Raw genomic sequence first — 22,988 nt, 5'->3', positions numbered from 1 at the left:
ATTGACAGAAAAAGGCCATATGGCAATGTATCCAATTTTACCCTTGCTTAAGAGCTTGTGAACAGTGCAAACTGTTCTTAGTCATCAGGTACCTTATAACTTCAACCTGTAGCTGACAATCTTTTACTCACTTGTATTAACATTATTATATTATGTGCAAGCATGTCTTACTTCCATCCAAAGTCTGCTTAAGTCAAAGGACAGCAAATAAGGAGACTATCAAAACAGAAACAGAGCATATTCCAAATCTGTAGCATCTCATTGTATGTAAAAATTATGAACAAGCATAAACTACAATAAACTTACTCATTCCTGAACATTCTCTGTCTCCATCCCACACATTAGAAACAGCATGTCCCGTCAACAGGAGGTTAATCAAACTTTGGCTATGTAACAGAAAAAACCAGCCCATTAGGAGTGACATACAACTTCTTTCTGAAAGAGTGGTTATCTCTAACAAGTAAAAAAATACCATTACCTGGACACCTAAAAGGACTTTTAAATTATATTAAGTGTCTATTTGTAATTCAGCAATACTAATATATCTACTTTTTCAATCAACAAACTGATATAAAAATGTTGCCCTTAATTTGAGAATGATTCCTCCGAAAATTCAGCAATAGCATAAGTATTTCCTCAGAACTGATGCACTAAATGGAGTAGAGCAGTGGAAAAGGTATGCTAAGTATTGCTTTAGCTATTATAAAATTATAACTGAATTCTTGTCACCATGTCAATAATTTCCTAAGAGAACGATCAGTTACAGATATGTAAAAATTAGCCCAATGATCTGTCTTAAGTGTTAGGAATCTTATTTTGCAGCTTACCTTCCATGACCGTAAACAGGGTCTATCAATGGCTCAGTTGCATCTTCAATTTCATTTTTTATGTTTTCAATACCCTGCAGAAAGATTACAAATATTTTTTCTCTCAAGTAATGAACTGCAGACATTTACAACGACAGAATGCAACAGTAAAATATTAGAAGGCTAATGTTCTTATATAACTTGATACCTAAGCACATTTTGTTCTCTTGATGTATAATGTATACATCTTGTATAATGTATATATCTCTTGATGTACAGATGTATAATGAAGGAGGTTTCCATTTAAAAAAAAAAAAAACCAAAACAAAATCCTGAGCTTTTAAAGCTTTTATTCTGGAAATCTAGTGCAACATGGAGCTACCATTCCATCTATTTATCTAGCTTGACTTAGTTTACCAGGTGTGTTTAGTGTTCACTTTTTACAGAAAAAGAGTTACCTGATCAAACTTTCTCTTAAAAAAACCCAAACAAAATAAATACACACAAAATACCATGCAACCCACAAACCTTTGTCAGTATCACAGAATACAGAAAGAGCAATACTCCAAATCTGTTTGTCCACACTGAATATTGATCCCAAATTGCATCCTTCAGTTCAGGGAAGCTTTTAAATGCTCGTTTGCTAAAGACAAAAAGAAACAAAAAGAAATACAACAGAAAAGGAGAACAGACTTTGATGAAGCCTTAAAAAAGCACAGAAGTACAAACAAGAACTATTAATACCTAACATGAAAATGTCCAGGTAAAAGCCAGAGCAAATTGGTGTTATATACAGAACAGCACAGTAGCTGTTCTGGAGTTACTGTAACTGCCACAGAGTCCTTAGTATCTACCCATCAAAAGAACAGAATTAATTTGGGGCAACATGCAAAACCAAACATAGCTTTTGAATGCAAACACTAACCATAAAGATACACATAATTCTGAAAAAGCTGAGTGGCTTGAACCAATATTCAGAACACTGTTACTGAAACTGTGAATAGACTGGATGTTACCAAAATAATGTTTGCATTATATAATGCTCTGCAAGACATTCGGTCCATTAACAGTAAAGTAAAAAACTTCCACTTAATTAGGTAAGAGTATCTTTCATGCTTTCAGAGTAATTTTTTCATTTCCTATGAAAATTTTATTTTTTTAGACTCTAGCTTTAAAAATCAACACATTTGAAACCACAAGTGGTACATTAACATTTGGGAAACAACTGGTTGCTGCCTGAATGATAAGGTAATACCAGGTGATCATATGCTTGAAGTAAGATAAAAACAGAGGAAAGGAAGAGATCCATTGAGATTCCACTGAAACAATACACTTGCTATTTCTTGGGACCTTTAGTGCTAAATACTGCTTTTCAGAACACAAACACTGGTTTTATTAACTCAATCACACTATGTAATTATCTTTCACAAACTTAAGTAAATTATTTTCTTTTTGATTTCTTACATTAATAAGTCTTGTTTAAAAAAGTAACAAAAACAACTGCAAAAATATGTCCATAGAGAGGCTTACTCTGGCTAACACTTGAGATTTTTAAACTAACTTTCATTATCAACAGAGTATACAAGGCATACAAGGTATGCAAGACAAATTAAAGCATATGCCAGAGCACTTCTTCCCAGTGAGAAAGACTTGAGAAAAACCGAAGCGGGTACCACACATTCAAAGATTGAGATGCTGAGTGGGAGGAAGGCAAGAAATAAGTGCTTTGATCAATAAGGTTACAAAAAAATTATATTTCCTTCATATGACAATGGGTTTAAAGAACAAACTGTCATTACTACTAATACAATAATTAGTAGTTATTCCAGTTCTAGTTAGTAGCATTTTCTATCGAAGTGTTTTTGAAAAATTTGTTGCTCTTTTTTCCTCAAATATAAACCAAAAATCAGTATTGGATATGCAACATTTTAGTACACGTTTCTTATGTTGTCTAAAATCAGGAAAAAATGCTAATGGTAATTTCGTTTTCAGTATATATAACACAAATATTTCAGACAGTAGCACCTGTGAAGACTGTGTATCACCTATTCAGGATTAACATATTTAACTTAAATGTAAGCTTTAAATAGTTCATATGCTTAAAATGCATAATTCAGGCAATTTTGCATATTAAATTACTCCATTTTTATAAAAAAGACTAATGCTTATGCTCAAAATATATTCTATTTTAATTGGTAAAATGCAAAAAAACCCAAAACATCAAAACCCCCAACAAATCCCCCCAAACCAAAAGCTGAAATGCAAGTTTATCCTGATGTGTAACACATAAAAAGTTCCTGAATGTAGCACTTTCAGGGCTATGAATATTAGTGTAACTTCAAAATTATGTATTTTAAATGTTCCAACATATTACTTACTGAATTAATGCATGAAATCGCTCAAAGCCAAGCTCTTCGACAGCCAAGGCAGCTATACACAAGAGACACTTTTCAGCACTACACATGGCAAAAAAAATGACACAAGATACACACAGCAAGCTAGTATACTTTCAAGCTTTAATTATATTTTAAATTTTTTAATCCTCCCTTGGCATTTAAAATTTTTAACTCATTAGTATAAACTCATTTACTGCAACATTAAGACTCCACCATACAAATTAGTGAGAACATTTCTATTTGGACTAATCAATTTATTAAAAGCACAAAGCCACTGGAGCATGCAGACTTGAAAATATTTGTCAAAAACTAAGCTGTTGGTTTTGAACAAAACATAGCTGTCACAAAGTTATCAAGCATATGCACACTATAGATATAATTTTGCAGGTCAACAAGAATTATTTCCTAGAAAAGCAAGCACAATTATTTGGATCATTTAATCAACGTAGGTAAGCTGTATTTTTTCTTCAAATATACATTTCTGTCACCAAAATTGGGGGTTTTCCCCCCTTTTTAATGCTTATATATTAGAAACAGATGAGTAGAATTATTTTACACAGTGTTACACAGCCTGTCTTTAAAGAAATTCTCATTGTTTTCTTTCAGTAGAAAAGGCAAAATACAGCATTAGTGTCCTCCCAAGTTCAACACAGGCTTTATACCTTTTGTTCCCCTCACAATATTTCTAAACCAAGGAGATGAAAAGAACTTTTAAAATCAGATTTTATTCTACCAGCAGGAAGTTACACCTGCCAGTTGTGTAATTATCAAATTCTGTAGTACTCATATATTAAGACTCAAGCAGTCTTAAGTGTCCTCTATTTCCATTTTCCTGCTAGTAGAACAATATACAGAACAGATCTGCTTTCTGATACAGTCCACTTAATGGTGAATATTTTAAAAATGTCTCATCAACTAGCTGCTGAATTTGACTGCATGCAGAGACTCAATGACATTAGGGCTAATATTACTGATCAATTCTTCTCACAAGAATTCCAGGAAGGGCTTTTTATGTCCTTTCTGACTGTATTTTGAAAGATTCACTGGATTTGGTTACATGCAAATCCAACAACAACTGAATCTCCATCAACAGAACACTTGATTTTTTATTTCTTCAGAGATGAAGTAGTGGTACTCTTAACAGGGTCAATTTTTGTATTTTGAAAAACTACAAATAACTAAAATTAGGTGACAAAAAGCAAAGCTAGACTTAAAAAATGTACTTTTAAGACATTTTTAAAAAATATGAAACTATGAATCTAAATTGTATAAAATTCTACAGGAATGAATCCTGCTCCAAGAACATACATTTTTCCAAATTGAAAGTTAGAGGGACTAAATCATATAAAGCAATCTTTGAACCTGGGAACTTGCACTACTACAGCCAATGCATGGCCAACAAGAAGTCACTGGTGTACATCACAAAAGCAGATGAAAAATGCTACTGCATCCAGTAAGTGTGCTCGAATCCACCTTTTGTTCACACAGCAGGATGATAGACAGTTCCATTCTGTTACTACAGAACAGACTGAAATAGTAATAGTACTATTTGAAACAAAGGGAAAGAAGTAGAAATCCTAAAGAGAAGTGTAGCTATACGTAACACAAACATAGGCTAAATAAAGTCAGTACTTTGTGGAGAGAAAAAGAACAAACAGCAATGGAACATGAGCTGTTTGTAAAATGCAACTGCATAGAAACTCCAATATTATACTCCTTATCGTGCTATGTCTAATCATATTTTGTTGTTTTATTATAAATTTGTTCCCATATTTGATTCCCAAATAGCACAAGCCTGCCATCTGGAATTGTATCTCAAACTCCTCCAAGCGCAAAACCCACCTCCTTAGTCCTACAAACTATGACAATGCTTGTCTATTCTTATTGATTAGATCAACCAAGAAAGAAATAAATGTATTTCTTTGTACTAGAACTAACAGAACTCTGCAATCAGCAATACCACCTTCTCTACACCTACAACCCTAACCAGGAAAAAAGCTGGCCTTAAGTAAAACAGCAAACAGAAAAGAAAATAACCCAACCTAAAACCCTAAGAAAAACAGCATAAATCAGGAAGTGTCTTGCATTATACATGTAAAATACTGTTTGAGCTGCAGAACACATACAAGAGGTACAGAAATTCGGTGTCTAGCAGGGACCATATAATATGAACAGTGAAAGAGACTAAAACTGCTCACGAGAAAAGCAGACTGTTCATTGTAAATGTATCCTGCTTTTCCTAAGCACATTCCATAGTATTAAGGACAAATCAGGCAGAAGTTGTACAATTGTACAGAAATATTAAAAATATAGATATGTAATAAAATGGATTAGTTCATTAGTGTTGAGAGCAATTACTAATTGAGTGTGTCTTTAAAAAAAACTTTCTGCTGAACATTTTCTAGAGTTAAAAGCTCTTTAAAATAAGGCAATACATAAATAAAGAAGCTAGGTTTTATTTCACTTCTTCTCCAAAGGATGCTTCATAATATGAGCAAGAGGTTCAAAGACAACTAGAAAATCCATAGAAACCAGGAATTTCAGATTGACAGTTGAGTTATTATTAACCTTTAAATGAAGATTTTAAACATTTTTTTAACAGATAAGTTTGCAGATACACCTTTCGGTTTAACATTTTTTCTTAATTAAAAAAAAAAGCTCACTTTGGAACTCACATGGTAACCTTCTGTTTTTTTTCAATTAAGTAACATTTCAATTATTATTACTCTTTAAGTCTTCTAAAGCACATGGAGCATCTGATAGAAGCAGATGAAGATGACTTGTAAAATACTGAGCTCCAGAACTACTAATTACTATAGCTAGTTGTGCAAATACAAATCTACTTGTACAACTCTTACTTTGTAGTTATGCCACAAACTGACGAATAATATTCTTTCCATCAAAAGATGGCACCTTTATAAGCATATTTTCATGTGAAGATTTTTTCATACTTCTTAAGGGACACACGTGGAACATAAACTAAAAGAAAAAGAAGCTTATCTTTTAACATGTTAAATATTTCCTATTAAAAGATTAATAAACACACATCTCAACAAGCATGTGTACACAGACCAACTGTGGATGTCAGCTCTCAGCAGCAGTTAGACAGGACTGAATGCTTTGTCTTAGTGCAACAGATCATGTTCACCAAATCCCTGATTTCAGTAAATAATGAAGAGATTGAGACATTGGCAAAAAGCAGGTAACTGGAAAATTCTAACCTAAAAAAAATTCTGTTAATCTTCTAAAAGGTGATTAGATTAAGCTTTTTTGTTAACTGCAGAGAATCAAACAAAGGGAAAAAGGCTACTTCTCCATAACAGGAGATCCAGAATATTTTAAAGCAGATAAAGCTTTGCAGAATATCCTATAAAATCTCTTCTGAAATAAAGCAACAAACAACAAATTAAAATATTCCTCCAGATTGAGATTTTTTAAAATTAAAGACACAACAGGTCCATATAAATTACAAAATAAAACTGAAAACATTATGGTAATTGCTCAAATTCAGGAGAAACACGAGAAACTCCAGTGATACCTTCCCTTTTGACAAAGAAGATCAATGACGCTAATTAAAACAAAAATCCACCTATTGCTAAGGGGATCACAAAGGCAAAAACCCCACCTGTGTAATAATAAAAAGCCATGGCCCTTCAAAAATGAAGTAATACTTCACCAAGTGATAGGTAATTTAGAACAGAAATAAATCTTACAAGGCTGCTCCTCTTGGCGACTTGATTCTGCAGGACTTTCAGAAATGCCAGCAGTTTCTTCAGTTGTTTTTCCTCTTATCCATGTTGCCAGAGAGTATGACTCAGAATTATCAGAGCAAGCCATTTCCAAAATATCACATAATGTATGACAGAGAAGGTTCTTCTGCTCCTCTTCTGAAAGATCAGAAACTTACATGAGTTTAATTGCTGCTAATCACTATCTTATATAAGCCAGTACTATCTTTTTCATACATTAATGTTATTTAATATCTGAATGTATTATTTTATCTTATTATTTATGAATTCTAATTGCTGCTTGACTATGCTGGACCAGAGAATTATGAAGCTATCTTTAGAAAATTGTGTTTTAATATTATTTTTTATCCATTCCCTTTGCTAATAATAGATTTCATTAAAATAACTATAAAACACAGAAGTACTATGGACAAGCACAGATCTCACAAATGGGAGTCTAGAGACACAGTATACATACTGTGTGCCTCATAAAATGGCATACACTTCAACATGGCAGCACACTTCAACAAAAAGAATGTGTAAAATATTTTGAATTCTTTGTACAAGGACATGCTTTACAAATAATTAAAATGGAAATAATAAAGAAAAAAAAAAGAGGTCTCAATACCTGGACACACTCTCCAAGTAGACTTTTCACTGGTAAAAAGCCTCTTCAAAAGGAATGCCTTTGTTATCAAAGCATAAAATTACATTAAAATACAAGACAACACCAACTTTGACATTGTATCACAAGCAAACCATTTTTGCATGTTACTGAAACAGTTTCAAGCTGCTCATCATTCTGTAGGAAACCCTAAGGCTGCACAGTTTACTGATTTTTCCCACTCAGCTACAAAGGAAGCCTCACACCTAGGCTCAACATTATTTATTTTGAACCTCAGGTACACTTCAAATACATTGTGTATTAACATAACCATTTGCAAACTCCTAGGAGTAACAGAGGTGCAATTATTTCACAATATAGCTGATAAATACTACAAGACAACTCTAAACAGTAAGACAAACCCACTTAGTAGTTAAAAACTTCTGTTAACCATTTCATGTCATAACTTGCTGATTAAATAAAACCTATGCACTTTCATAATTCTGCTTTGCTTTCCATCAACATTTATGTTGCAATTAAAAAGCCTGATACACTAAAAGTTACACAAAAGGAACAATGAAAGAACAAACTCTAGGAAGCAGACTCTTGGTCTTCCTAATTACTCTATTAGATCCTGTTTTCAGGATCACTGAAACTGTTTCACAGCCACTTCAACTTTCCCTGACACATTTATCTTCCTTTGCCATCACAGATCTTTCCCATTCTTTTAGTAACTCACAGCAGCAGTGGACACTGTAAGATCTGTTTGATCCCTTCCTCCTCCCCTAGCTGAAACTCAGCTCACTTTTAAACATGCTTTAACTACCTAATTTCAAGTTGAACTACACATAAATCTGGAAAAAATCCTGTCTGTAAGAACACACAGTATGGTAAAGAATTGGCACTGCCTTTAAGGAGCTGGCTGGTCCTATACTTTCCATTCCCCCAACAACAGACTTGTAATTCTAACACCTTCTTGTAAGACCACAGAATGAGGCAGAGCTATGTTACAGAGGGAAATGGACAATAAAATATTTTTCTATTATCCTGCACAATAGGCACAAGCCTTTTGGTGGGACCAGCATTTAGAATGTCTTGAACTGATCCTAACCATCACAATACACACACCAGAAATGCAAACAATTCTATCATATCAGTTGTCTGATCTGGACACCTTCCAGTTCATGATCAGATTAACAGTGCTACATGACTTTATTATGTTTTATTGTTTTTATTTTGTTTTGTATTATGTATCATGTATATATTATGTTATGTATTATGTTTTTATTATGTTTATGTTTTATTATTTATTATGACGAGGCCTCAAGTCAGGCCTACACATAACCGCAGAATTTGATCTGCGTGTAAGAGGAATCAAGAGCATGTTACCAGAAAAAAGTAATCTGGCCCATGACTCTACATCTGCCTGCCTTGACAGGGTGCTCTTAAGAGCCTGAAAAACCATTGCAGACTATGCTGTAGTAATCACAGAAGCAGAATGGATCCAGCCTACACATCATACAGAACCACAGAAGTGTCGTGGTTGGAAAAGACTTGTAAAATCACTGCAACCATCCAACCATCAAATGTATCTACAAAGAAGTCTGAATTGATCCTGAAACAGCATTTCAGAGTATTTACATAGCCTAAGAGATACAATAGAGTAAGAAAATCACTATCACAGTCTGTTGAGCATGTCTGAAGCAAAAGTGAAATCCTAAGCATGTATTTGGAGTAAAATATATTCACCGGACATACTTCAAATATTCTCCTAAGACTTCCTTTAAAAGTACATTTCTCCTTTTTTAATGTAGCAAATCTTCTTAGGTTTGAAAATTTATTACTTCAAATATTTTTAATACAGTTTGCTAAAGTAACCATTGTGACACATATTACCCTTCTTAAGGACATGGAATTTGAGAGATGAGAAAGGATTAGGATTACATTTGTATCTGATCTTTAACTTCTTTATCCTGCATTCCCCACTTTGATGTTACTGCTCAGATGAACTTGCTTCATTTCCTCAAATAAATAGAATTTGCAAATTATAGTTCAAAATCACCCCATCTCTGCCTTTTTACCAATTTGTCTCTTTCACACTAATTACAGAATCAAGACACAACTGATCTGCAATATTCATTTCTGCTCCACATATGTAGAGAAAATAACAAATTTGGGGCTTATTAATTTTAAACCATTCATATAATAAATACAGCTTACCTGTACAGGTGCAATCACTGCACAAGGGCCACCTTCAAATTGTTCTAATGCTGTTGATTCAGATTCACTAAAGACAAATCCTGCCAATGAAAGAAGACTATATTTAGTGAAATATATAAACAAGTACATGTTTCTTTATATTCCTTCCCTAACCAAAATTACACCTGACTGAGTCACCTGTATGGAAATTTTAAATTTTTTTTTTTTTTTACTTCGATAGTGAAACAGAATGGGGTTAAACTATATGAAGAAAAACAATCATGAACAAAGGTGAGAGTACATAAATGAATTATTTACTTCAGTAATGAAATCATGACCACAACGGGCCAACAGCTGGGGTATCAAACAAAGCTATTTTTAATAGTATAACTGTCACTAGGGCACATGTAGCTGGATACTTAAACAACAGCTTTTATTTTATGATGGTTTATTCCTTATAGATTAACCAAGATTTGTTTGTGATAATATTTTGCCTCACATATGGAAAAATAAAAAAAAATCATCTTTGGACCTTCACTGCATATGAATAATACATTTCTGTTCCCTATGGAGGGCACAGTATGTCTCCCACTGATCTCAGTTTTGGCCTATCAGTGCTTCCTATGAAGACTGAAATATGCCAAGTAACTCAAATACTCAGTTGTAACCACTGAAGCAAGCCCCTTAATGGTGCTCTTTCACAGAAGATATACTGCAGCTACTTAATGCAAGACTACTTATTCCCCATCTATCTTTAATCAATTTGTATTTAAAAATAATTTTACAGTCACATAAACAGTGCTGGAGCAATTTGTTGTTTGTTACCACCTTGAGTTTAAACTTGTACTCAAGATATGGTTACTCATAGCTTGCATGTCTCACAGATAAATGCATACACACCCACAATTCTGCTGATGAAACAACAGAACTTCCTCAGAGTGAATGATATTTTGACCATTATTATTTTAAGTGCTGGTAAGACTGTGCTGAAGTGATTAGTTCAGTGTAATCTAGAAACCATGCAACCAGCTGTAGTTAAGCAAGTGCAAGCAAGTGGAGGCAGGGAGCAAGGGGATACACATGCCTCTTTTTGCAGCAGTGTCATTCTCAGCAGAAAAATCATTCAATGCTTCTTTCCCACAATTTTGTCTTTTCCCAGTTCTCTATCATGTATCATGCTGCCATACCAAAAGCATCCCTAACACCTGGATGTGAACTTGATCTGTGGAAAGGCACCCCCCCCCAGTGCAGTTGCACACTACATCGTGACAGGTACATCATAAAAAGCAGCACAAGAGAGGACTACTCCATGTTTTGTGGGCTGTATTTCGTCACAGAAATTACAGGTGTTGAACAACAACGTGAAATTTTTTTTAAGGTGGATCAATGTAGCCATAATTCTTCAGAACACTGGGCTTCTCCTGTATCTGACACAATACTCCAGTGTTGGTTTTTTTTAGCTAAGTGAGAAAAAGTGCGTTAAAAAGATGTATTTTATATTCAAAAATCCAGATGCACATCAGGCCTACTTTCTTAGGTCCGGCATCACTAAACATAACAACAAAGACCGATTAATCCATACTTAAAACTGAAGTTTACAATAGTGTCATTTCACTCCCCTGTTAACATGCCCTAGGAAGAAATATCACCAGTCAGTTACACTTTCTGCATTAGTTTGTGCAGGCTTATCAACATTAAAAGGTAGCTTTTCCTCTGCTTTGAAACACTACTGCATGCCATCCAAGCACAGTGCAACCATTTTTTTTAGTTGTTTTAATGATTTAGCCACTGCAGAAAAACAACACACTTGGATGTGGCACCATTAAACCTTACTTAAGAAATCTTGACTTTCTTTCACATTCTTCAGGCTTCTTATAGAAAGCATGAACTGTCTCAGCTTAACCCTGCACTATTTTTCAAAATTGCTTCCTAAAAATAGAGAAAACGGAGTGTGATCCATCAGCATTAGTACAAATTTGAGATGAGACAATGCACAGACTTCGACAGAATATAGCCACAACATATAATACCTAAAGGAATACTTCATATCTTTTTACCAAAATGCTGCCTAATGGTTAATAAACATCAAGTTCTCAATGCTGTTAAGAAAAAAACCACAACAAAACAACAACAACAACAAAAAACACCCACTTCAGGCATTTTGGTCTTGCTGTCTTTTTTAAAACTTCTATAAAATCCTTCCTCTCTTTTTTAAAACTCTTACGAAGTCTAAAAAATCAGGCAAAATTACAGAAGACAGAAATCTTAAGTCCAGCTGGGTTCAAGTGTAACTCAGCCTGCAATCACACTTACCTTTTTTGCCATGCTCCGTATTTTTCCTTATGATTTGTAGGAACAGCATGGACACCTGTTAAGCTACTAACCACAACCAGCATCTCTGATCCAATCTAATTTATACTTACTTTCAGTTTTAAACAGTAATATCTATCACATAGTTCTTTTCACTAAAGATAAAATTTCAAGAGCAGAATAGAACAATGCAGCCAAATTTAATTTTCAATTGATCTCTTTTTCTATGAGTATAATTATCACAATTTAACTATAAGAAATGTAAAATAGTATAATTATTGTTCAACTTCCGTGTCATTTATAACCCTATTAAATGCTCCACTAACCCCATTTTTTCAACTCTACTACTACTCTACTAATTTAGCCCTTCTCTTGGTGAGCAGGTGGAGTGGGGGAAGAGGTAGATGTAGATTCCTGTTGGTAACCTGTGTGCTGCCCAATATTTGGAGTTATAGTTACTATATTCCAAAATCTGTCTTTATATCCTTTGTCCACCATTAATCGGACAAAAAAAAATTTTATTCTCCTTATTCCTCCTAAATTTACCAAGGCCCATGTTTCTTTTCTTACACCTAATTCCTAGCTTCTCTACATAAAGTTTACCAAAATGAACACGACTTAGTTTTCTGCTCTTTTCTTTCATCTAATACTTCACATCATGTTCCATAGTACTAAAACCCCCTTCTTTCTTTTATTACGACCTCCCCACTGCCTTCCTGCATCTTTTTATATTTGCCTAATTAAAAACCTACTTCTCCCTCCCCCCTACCCCCCCCCCCCCCCCCCCGATATTTAGGATGTTCAGGATGTAACACTTCCATTTTACAAAGGATGCTGTACATTTTCAGTGTTTTTCACACACAAAAAGAAAGTAGCATTTACTACTGCAATGGCACAACAAAAGTCCACTTAATGGGCAGTAGCTAAAGAAGCCCTGGGAGGGTATAAGTAAAGTACCCAAATTACCTGGTAAACTACCACTAAACTGGGCAACTAGGTGCCAGAAAACAAGGTAATATCCCAGTGTGTTAGACTTCTTTCACACCTCTGTAAAACCAAAACAGCTATGTGAAACTTCTGAATCCATACCCTGTGAAAACCTTCTATGCAAACATTCCTCATCATTTGTTTTCTTTATGCCTGTCAGCCTTACCCAGAGTAATGAATGGACACACTAGCACCGTATCTTTTCTTAAAGTAGGGACAATGTCTTTTCAGATATTCCTCTTCAGGCCCAGGCAGCAGCCAAGAGCTTTAGGGTTCACTCATTCTTTAGATAATTGTGTTACAGGCCAGTTTAAATTCTTAGTGCTCTATATGTATTCCAACCAGATTAGTCACCATAGCCATCAACCAGAAAATACACTTCTTAACTTACATGTTCCCACCCTGTTTTCTTACAAGGAAGGGTATCTTCTATACTCCTTCCAAGCTAAGTGATGAAATGTCTGTTACCTACATATAATGTCACAGTCCTCAAAAACCTCTATTTCTGCCCCAACTTCTAACTTTTCATTCATCAATCTTCATGGGAAATTTTGTGTTCTTCTGAATGTTAAGGCAACTCTACATTATGGAAGTACATTAAATAACCATTGAAATCTCATATACAATAGAAAGGGATTTAAAAATCTGTCTAAAACAGCAAACTGTGATTATGCTTTGTGTGAAGACAGTACCACTGCCCCAAAGCCAAAACTCCAGGAGAAGAAAGCAGTCTACCACTAAAAAATTGACAACAGAAGTCACTCCCCTCAAGAAGGCTGTTACGTAGCACTTCTCAGCAATATATCCCTGCTGTTTTTCCAAAAGCTATTGTTCTCTCACATTTAATAGCAGTATAGCTTGCAACTAGAAAGTCTACTTCCTACTGGCAGAATTAACAACATCTCCTAAAACAGAAGCAACATCTTCGACTTAAACTGAAGTTTCAAGTTGGTAGTCATCAGTACTTTTTTGTTTGAATTGCTTGGGGTTTTTTTTTGTTTGCCCCCCCACTCCCCCGAAGTCCAAACTCCTGGGCAGGTTTGGCTTCTAACTTCTTCACAGACACCTTAAGAGTAGTCCACAGACCATGACATGAGGATGACTCACCAAGGTTTATTGTGCTAAGGGTGACCAGCATTGATAAAGCAGAGGCTTCAAAACTAAGCCCACTTTAAGATTTGAAGAGACAATTCTTATAGCAGACAGGAAGTAACAAGCAGGCAGAGGTGGGCCAATTGGTGTAATCACTTCCTCCAGATGTCTACACAATTCACACTTGTCTATACCCTTACATGTGAGTATTAAATGAAAAGCTTTTTTTTCCTCTTTCCTTTTTAACTGTTTGCACTGAGTAATTTGGAACTTGGCGATGAAAAGCAGACAAATATAATTATTCTATAAAGCACAGTCATAAAAACAAAAAAATCATAGATACCAATATCTATTTCTCTCCCATTATTCAAATGAATTAAACATTATAAAATAAAAAGAGGCTCTCTTTTAAAACTGCTATTTATATTTAATGCTTCAAAGTGTGGCAAGTGTAAGAAAAGCCAATCTGGTGATGTTTAAAAGAACTAGACCAGAAGAGTTCCAGGCATTAAAAGGAAAAGGAAACCAGGAAAAAATTGGGAGGAAGAAAACAGAAATTGTCAATCTACTCACCCAGCTTTCAACCTGATAGCTGGAAGAGGATCGATTTTTTACATTGTACATTATATATACATATATACACACACAAATTGACTGTCATATTTATACCTTCATGCTATGCTTTTGAAGTTAAATTGTTGTTTTGAAAAGCTTGTCTTTCATCTTTCTTTCCAAAGACCAGTGAGAAAACACCTTAATTTTGAATGAATGCTGTACTCAAACCTGCCAGACATTTGTCAGTGTGGAGACTTGATGCCACATACCTTAGGGCTGATCTGAAAAGCACCTTTATGAATGGAATTTGTCTCTTGGGAAAAATGATGAAAATCACTCCTAATATGGTTATATTTTTTAGGGTTCAGTCCTCCTAGTAACTCCTCCCCAAATCATCATAGCTATGCCAGGAAACATCAAAGTGCAGACCAAGCCTCTGCACTACATTCCTCTGTGTCCACTCTGGGATTCACAGAGTTCAAATTGCAAATTCCGCAGCAATCATGAAGAAAAAAAAAATATAAAAAAAACAGCACACACACAAAACCCGAAACAACTGCAGCACCAGCTTTGCAGCCATGTCTTTGTTAAGTCGAAAATCTAAACAATACAATTAAAGTATTTGCCAATGCAGCAAACTGAGGGAATTACCGTCACTAACTTAACCAGCACATCCACATTAGCTAGGTCACTTCTGTAAACTGCCCACAAATCAGTCTGTCTTCAGTTTTGAACAAATATGATGGTTAATGAATATGGTGCTTGTCAAGGATTCACATTGTTATCTTTATTTAGAAACTGACTGATTTGAGTCTTACATTCCCTCAACATGCTCCCTTTTCTACTTTTCTTTCTAAACGTAAATTATAGTTCTAAACTTCCAAGGGTTTAGGAAATGATCAGAAAACATTCAAAAAGTATCTGAAATAAATACCTGTGTAGGCATTACATTCTAAAAGAACCCCAAAACAAACAACTCCCCCCAACAAACCACAGCAACAAAACAGTTGCTTAAACATGTGCCATTTATATACTTTGAAACTTTCTGCACATATGATGAGAAACAAGGAAGATATCTATTAATTTTTCACACAGAATTGTTGGAAAAGACCTTGAAAATCACCAACTCCAACTGTCCAGGACAAAAAAAAATATCACCATCCCACAAGATCATGTCCTGAAGTGCCTCATGTACATGTAGTTCTTTAATACCTCCATGGATGGTGACTATCACCACCAGCCCATTTCAGCACCTAAAAGTCTTTGAAGTCTTCATAAATAATGTTTGATTTATAGGCTGGTTGTTTGCTTTTTTCTTAAAAAAAAATTGATGAGTCAGTGTTGACAAGACTCTTGTCAATGGTGCAGAACTTTTTCAATGAAACAGAAACGGTAAGTTGGGTAAAAGCATTAAGCTGCTACAGAACATAAGGGAATGAGAATGACTTCTGTGATTCCCAGACCTCCAAACACACAAACTTACTGTCATACATTTTTACTACAAAAAATTGATTACCTATTGAACAGGATATAAAGAAAGAGTTACACTAAACAGTATAGTTACAGGACTTTCCCTGACAGATAGGAAAGAATAACCCCTTTCCCGAGTCACCAATAACACAAGAGGCATTTACAATTAATCTTCCACAGGATCACAAGCATTGGACACTACAACATACATTTCAATGACTGTTGTCACTGCTAAAATTTCATGCAAGACAAACTCAAAAATATCAATTTCCATTATCTAACACTACCAGATCAAAAAAGAATTGTTTTTATAATAATAAAAGTTTTGTAATATAAAAGCTTTTAAATACCACTTATTTTTCTGACTTTGCAGCAGAAACATTGCTCTGAAACAGCAACACTCTACCAAAACTTAGGAAGTATTTCAGAAAGTAATTACAGTTGTATGAAAATAATAAAGACACTATAAAAAGCAGAGGCCTGCTTAAATTCTACAACTTCAAAGCAACTTAGTATTTTTTTTCCCCCAAGTATTTCTCACTGAATTATCTGAATATAGATTAACCTAGGGAAGAAGAAATGAGTCTGGTAATGCACTCTGTGTCCCGTGAAAGAGGAGAAGGTGTGCATTCCCAAATTAACATCACACATCCAAGCACGATTATCAAGCACATCCAGCTTCACCCTGAGACCTGAATGCATTAGTATATAAAAATAAAATCTCTAAATTACACCATACTTAGTGATTTTTTTCCAGAAATTGGCAGTTTTTATTACCATCTTCATAACCAGTACTAGAATTCTTCAAAGCCAGCATTAAGTTATAAAGAAGGCTGTTATTTCAAGACACACTAATTTTTTGAATATACTTTTTTTATTAGTAAGTCTCTGCCATACAATGTGCAATTGCATTTTTTAAAGAATACCACAAAGTGTCTATTAAGAATAAACTATGCATATGTTGCATAATATGGAAAGAACGTCTTAAAAATACCACAGTTATTCTCGCTTTATCTCCTGCCATATCCTAAAAATGGTGTGCACCTGCTTCAAATGCCAAGGAACAAGATTTAAAAAAATTGTGTCTCTGTTACGAATTTGTCCCCACTTTTTAGAGGTCTATTTGTGATTCTCATGTGCTTAAAAAACAAAAAAGGCGATTCATGTTGACATTTCTATGAACTATGTAAAATAACTGAAGCGTATTTAAGAAATACATGCCCTCCACTACTTTTTAAAGTTCCTTTGAAGACTTGTGGTAGAGGACAATCAAGCAGTAAATCCCCATTATTTATCAAGGGAAACTGCTGCATCATTTTTCCCGTGGGCCCCACGCCGAGTTGCCGGTGACAGGAACACGAGGGCCAACACCTACCTAGCGCTGCCCCCGTCCGCAGACGCGCGGGGGCCCTGCCCCAGGAACCGGCGCCTCCCTCCCGTCACAGACACACGGACAGACGGGCGACGGGGAGCCCGCGGGGAAACCTATGGGTGTGTCCGAGCAGGTGGGCCGAAAACGGCAAGGGGGGTGGGGGGGGAGTCAAGGGACAAGGAAGGGGCCGCCGGGGAAGAAGGACAGACGGACACTGATGCGGGGGAAGGGCCGGGCGGGGAGCGGGACCAGGGCACGGCGCACGCAGGTACCTTGCGCCCAGCGGCAGAAGATGGTGTCGGCCAGCCCGCGGGGCCCGGCCTTCTTGCCCCACACCAAGTGGACAAGCTCCTGGGCCGCCTCGGACATGACGGGGCAGCGGCGGCCCTGGGACCGGGCTGCTGAGGCGTTTCCCGGCGGCGGAGGCGCCCGTTGAAGCCGTTGCCCCTGCGCAGGGGCGGAGCCGCTCCAGGCCGGGAGGGGCCGCGCCGCGCCGGGAGGGGCGCTCCGGAGCGGGAGGCGGGGCCTCGCTGGGTGTCTGGCGGAGCTGCGCATGCTCAGCTCCCCAGCAGGCCCCGGTGCTTCCGGGTACCGGGAGACGGGGCGGGAGTGAGGGAGTGAGGGGAGTGGCGCCGCAGCCTCTCGGAGGCCGCTGCTCTATGAGGAGGCGTCGGCCGAGGGTGGAGCGGCGGCGGGGGAGGCAGGCCTGAGCCCTGATCCATGAGCCCTGATCCATGAGCCCTGATCCATGAGCCCTGATCCATGAGCCCTGATCCATGAGCCCTGATCCATGAGCCCTGAGCCCCGAGCCCCTAGAACGTTCTCAGCGCGCCCGAGCTTCCTCTCCCCCTCCGCCCATCCCTGTCCTACACTGCCTGCATCCTGTGAACCTGAAAAGGTTCAATTTGGAAAATAAATATTGTTGATGTGATTTATTTTTTCCCCCAGTAGTAATTACAGAATTAAAGGCTGGGCATTTCAACAAAATATAATTGTCTTTTTATTTCTGAAAGACGGTTGCCATTTGAATGGGAATTCTTGATGGAAGTTTTGGGATTAGTGGTGTGCGCAAGAATAACCATTATCACTGACAAAACTGGAGTGAGGATGTTCTCGTAGGAAAAAGCATTTCAATCTGAAAGCTTTCTGGTCAGAACAGGCACTACATACACCACCTGCAATTGTTCATATGGAGTGTAGCAGAAACTGAGCTGTATTATTGTACTCACTGTATCTTCATTATTTACTTATTTTTGTAGAGATTGAGCACATAACTGAGACAGTTACACGTGTATTCTTATTTATGCAATTGTTACCAGGGGGTTTGTAAGCTTTCTCACATGTCATACCACAAGTTGATCAGAAGATGGGGTGGTTGCACTTCCAATTTTTAAGCATTTTCAAATACTTGCATACTTAAGGATTTTTAAAATAAATACTCTCAAACCATCGATTTCTTTCAGTTTGATTAATGGAATGGATTATGAATTTGAAGAAATAATGCTTATAATAGACAACTTTTTAGATTTTTAATGTAAAAAAGTGGAAAGTATTTAGATTTGAATGGATCATAACAAGAAAATCAGGTTGTGTACAGATTATAATAAAGGTCACCATATTGTTTAGGTTTTGTGTGTTTTGAATCAACAGTGCAGTAAAATGCAATATCTTTTTTGTATATTTAGTAGGTTTGAAATTGTGAACATCTCACAAATGAGAGGAAAATATCAAAGAACAGATATTTCAAAGTGTATTGAATATGCACTTGAAATATTTCAAAGTAGTGTATAGAGTTCATAATGGTGTGAGCATAAGTCAGCTCAACAAAACTGAGACTGTCCATTGATAGGCTGGCTTTATGAGGAGGAAAGAACTTCAAGATTCAGCCCATCTTTTTAAGGTGCTGTTTGTTTTGAGGAAGCAAATTTGTTGTCATGGAAGCTGGAGGTGCAATCTGAAAAACAATTCAATGAACAAGTGGAAAATTGAGGGAAGAAAGCACTGCAGAACAAGGATGCTGAGCCTACAATGGGAAGATGGCCAGTGCTGCGTGGAAGGGAAGTCGAATGGCAGCACCCAGAGGCAGCAGAAGTCTGGAAAAAGCTCCTCCTCCACTTCCCTCCCTGGTGCATGTTCTCCTAATTTGTGTGTAGTGGAAAGAGTGTTAATTAGAATCAAGTGCCCTTTGATTTCATGGGTGCAAGCAGGTGTTCACACTGAAACAGATGTAAGGAAAAGCTTGATCAAACCTTGGGCATTGTGAGCTAGAAGAGGTGCAGCAGTTCAGTGCACTCTAAGTACTGCAGGTTCACTTATGCATGGTAGAATGGAAGAATGCTGATCAACCACATATCTGTGATTATAGACCCACAGGTGAGCTAGCAGATAATACTCCTGAAAAGTCACAGTGTCATGTTAAATTGAGTCTAACCTGACTTAGAATGACAAATAGCCATATTTTGGTGTAGTAGCAATTTTGTTGTTTAGCAGTGACAGTGAGGTTTTAGGCTAATGCCCTGTGTTGTATAAAAATGTGCTAGCTGTTTTTAAAATGTCTCTCCAGCTACTGACTGTTATATTCGTCTGATACTGCTAATTTTTTCCTTATAATTTAAATACAGATATGAGAAAACATGTCTCCAAGAGTTACTCACTATATGGACAAAATCAAAGACAGTAACGAGAGGCACAGAATGTCAAGTGTTTTGACCCATCTTGACTTGGTTGGCATACAGCACATGATAAAAATTAATGAAACTGGGAAAAAAAGAAGCAATTTTAGTCATAAGTGCAAACTAGAATAATCTGCCATGTCTTGGTTAGGGTTAGGCTTAGGAACTGATTTTGAAAATACCAGTAATGCAAATGGTAAAAGGCAAACTGAATTGTCAACAGTAGCAAACAACACTGAATATGAGAGGCTGAGACTGTGGGTGTCATCAGTTACAACTTTTGATATCTCACAGGTCATCTTTTAGTTTTGGGTATTCTTAATCTTTGATATGTTGCATTATGCATACCAAAGAATTAAACTGGAAGAGATGTGTTTCAATTTACATAGGTAGTTGGGTTGCTGTTAAAGAGAAGGAAACTAAATAGAAAACTATACCAGAAAACTGGTATTTTGGAATTAAGAATTTACTGGGACTTCTCTTCCAGGATGTTGGTTTTGCTCACTAAGGAAGAAACTAAGAACTCACTTGGGTCTAACATCAGGCTGATTTATATATATTGGGTTTCAGAAACAGAATAAATGTAGGTTGAAGCATGAACTCTGAATGAAGAGTGTGCAAATGAGCACACTGATGCAGGGGAAAATTTTTTCTAACATTATGAGACAATGGTATTTAAATCTTGTTTCCGTGCACCCAGGGCTGCAGGAACTGTGTTCCTATAAAATCAGGGTTTCATGAAGATAAATAAAACAACAGACTTCTCTGCGTTCAAGTCTTTACTTCCTTAAAATGTCTACAGGTATGCAAATTCAGAAAGATTAAAAGTCTCTGTTCTACAGCGTTTCTTGGATACGTTCTGTGTAGTATGCACAGGTTTGAACTACTTTTTAAAGTATTTTAAAATCTATTAAATGCACCTGGTTGTTTTTTCTTTTAAAAGTATTGGACTGCCATCATGTGGTTGATTTGGTTGACTTGATGTGCACTTTTAAAAAGAATTGAGCTTTTTTTTTTTTTTTTCTCGTAAATAATATGCACTGTTTAGTTTTTTTCTATATGCAGTGCTGCTAATTCCTTCTGAGGGCTGGTTTAGAGTTTTTGGGTTTTTTTGGTTTGGGTTTTTTTGGGATAACATAGCAGCTGCCATTCCCTCCTTTCTAGTCTTAAATCTGATCTCACTTGGTTTAGCTTGATTCTGTTGGTTTTAATATGTAGCATCTTCTGAGAGTTCCCCACTCTACTGAAGGAGAAGATAAAAACCATAATAATATTTCATTAGAATATGAACTATTTTAGAAAGTAATTTATTCAATTTTTACAGGTTACTGTGGCATTTTCATGTTTAAAGACAAGGGGTTTTTGGTTTTTTTGTTTTGTTTTGGTTTTTGGGTTTTTTCCCCCTCACAAAGCATTCTGATATCTTCTATTATTTTTCAAGTAAAAATATCTTAAAGAATTAAAATGATTTTCCTTATAGGTCACTCACTGTATGGCTTTTGGATTCAGGACTATATTTTTTTGTGGAAGAAAATGAAAAGAGATGGAAAAAGTCTGTGATTATGAAGACTACTATGGATGTATTTGGATTGAGAATGTCAAGTACCAATATGCTAATATTGTATCTCTGGCATTATTAGTTACAAGTGGCTCAGAAAAGCCAATGTGACACGAATGGGGTAATAGCTTGCTGCGCAGTCACTGCTCTGTGGTTAATTGCAGAATTCTCGTAACAGTAGTAATGCAGAATAGAAAAGATAAAAGGAGCTAGTAAGGCCAGTAATACAGTTAAATTTTTACAACAAATACGGGCCCATCCACTTCAATAATGTAAGCTAAATTTCAAACCAAAAGGTATTTGAAAAAGAGGTGAAATCGTTTGATTTCAGTAAAGCTGAATTGTAATATATTAATTGTATTGGAATGTTAGAAAAATTAAATGTACATGATTTAGTCAAAATTGGATCAGAAAGTACTGGTTTTGCAAAAGGACTGTCTTCCTGCAGAAAATTTCATCAAAGTATTAAGATCAGCTTTATTTTTTGTCTTGGAGATCAGGGAAAAGTTGGTTTCTACAGGGAAATTTTGTTTTGAAGCAAGTAAAATTCTGGAAGAATGCAAAATTAAAAGGTGGTTCAGATTGCTGATAGGAAAAAACCAAAAAATACTCAGAAAGTGGTCTGTACTACAGGCACAAGGACCTCATTTTCTAAGTGTGGCAGTCAAAACCATTTTCGCATTTAAGTGTCTTGCTTTCTTTAAGTGTCTTTCTTCCTTTTCTTACTCTCAGGTTTTCTGTTTCAAATTCCTCTTTTCTAAAAGCCTGTCACAGTGGTAATCTTCCCTTTGTGTTCTCATCCCCTCTTCCCCTGTAGGGCACTTTAGGGGCACTTGCCTTTTGTTTAATATTTCATCCTTAGCCAGTTTTGTTTCCTTAAGTATCAATATAATTATTATTGCTTTTCAATTCTTGGAAGGGTCTATTTCTTCTTGTGTGACATTTTGTCCTTCAGATCTGTTATGAAAATTATTTAATCTCTTTTCACAGAGTTAGTGAAAAATCCCATCTACCTTCATACTGATACCCTTTCTGCAAGAGTCTGAGTTCCTAGGGCCCATGACACACACTTCAGGCCATTCTGCAAAAGTATCACATACTTGTCACATTTTAAGAACACAGAAGAAAGTCTGCAAGGAGAGGAGACTAACCAAGAGTAATCATGTTTGGAACAAAAATCAATCATCAGAGGGCATGACAAGCATTACTGAGGAAAGCACCCATCAAATGGGAAACCTT

At 36.2% G+C, this 22,988-nt stretch overlaps 1 protein-coding gene across 2 annotated transcripts in view; it reads right to left on the bottom strand.

Annotated features, from left to right (window-relative positions):
- Positions 1–18,051, bottom strand: part of MINDY3 (MINDY lysine 48 deubiquitinase 3) — a 43,652-nt gene extending 25,601 nt beyond the window's left edge. The window contains exons 1-8 of one of the 2 annotated variants that reach the window (XM_008494245.2): positions 17,792–18,051; positions 9,755–9,834; positions 7,559–7,616; positions 6,916–7,089; positions 3,185–3,236; positions 1,335–1,449; positions 828–901; positions 307–386 (exon numbers count right to left, since the gene is read on the bottom strand). In XM_008494245.2, the coding sequence (XP_008492467.2) occupies positions 307–386; positions 828–901; positions 1,335–1,449; positions 3,185–3,236; positions 6,916–7,089; positions 7,559–7,616; positions 9,755–9,834; positions 17,792–17,888 (730 nt within the window). In that variant the 5' untranslated portion in view covers positions 17,889–18,051. The remainder of the gene's footprint in view (positions 1–306; positions 387–827; positions 902–1,334; positions 1,450–3,184; positions 3,237–6,915; positions 7,090–7,558; positions 7,617–9,754; positions 9,835–17,791) is intronic. The other variant, XM_030446058.1, reaches the window with a different exon arrangement.
- Positions 18,052–22,988: the final 4,937 nt, after the last annotated feature.

The sequence above is a fragment of the Calypte anna genome, chromosome 2 (assembly GCF_003957555.1).
Source record: "Calypte anna isolate BGI_N300 chromosome 2, bCalAnn1_v1.p, whole genome shotgun sequence".
Classification (NCBI taxonomy): domain Eukaryota; kingdom Metazoa; phylum Chordata; class Aves; order Apodiformes; family Trochilidae; genus Calypte; species Calypte anna.
This window is presented reverse-complemented; position numbering and strand designations above follow the sequence as displayed.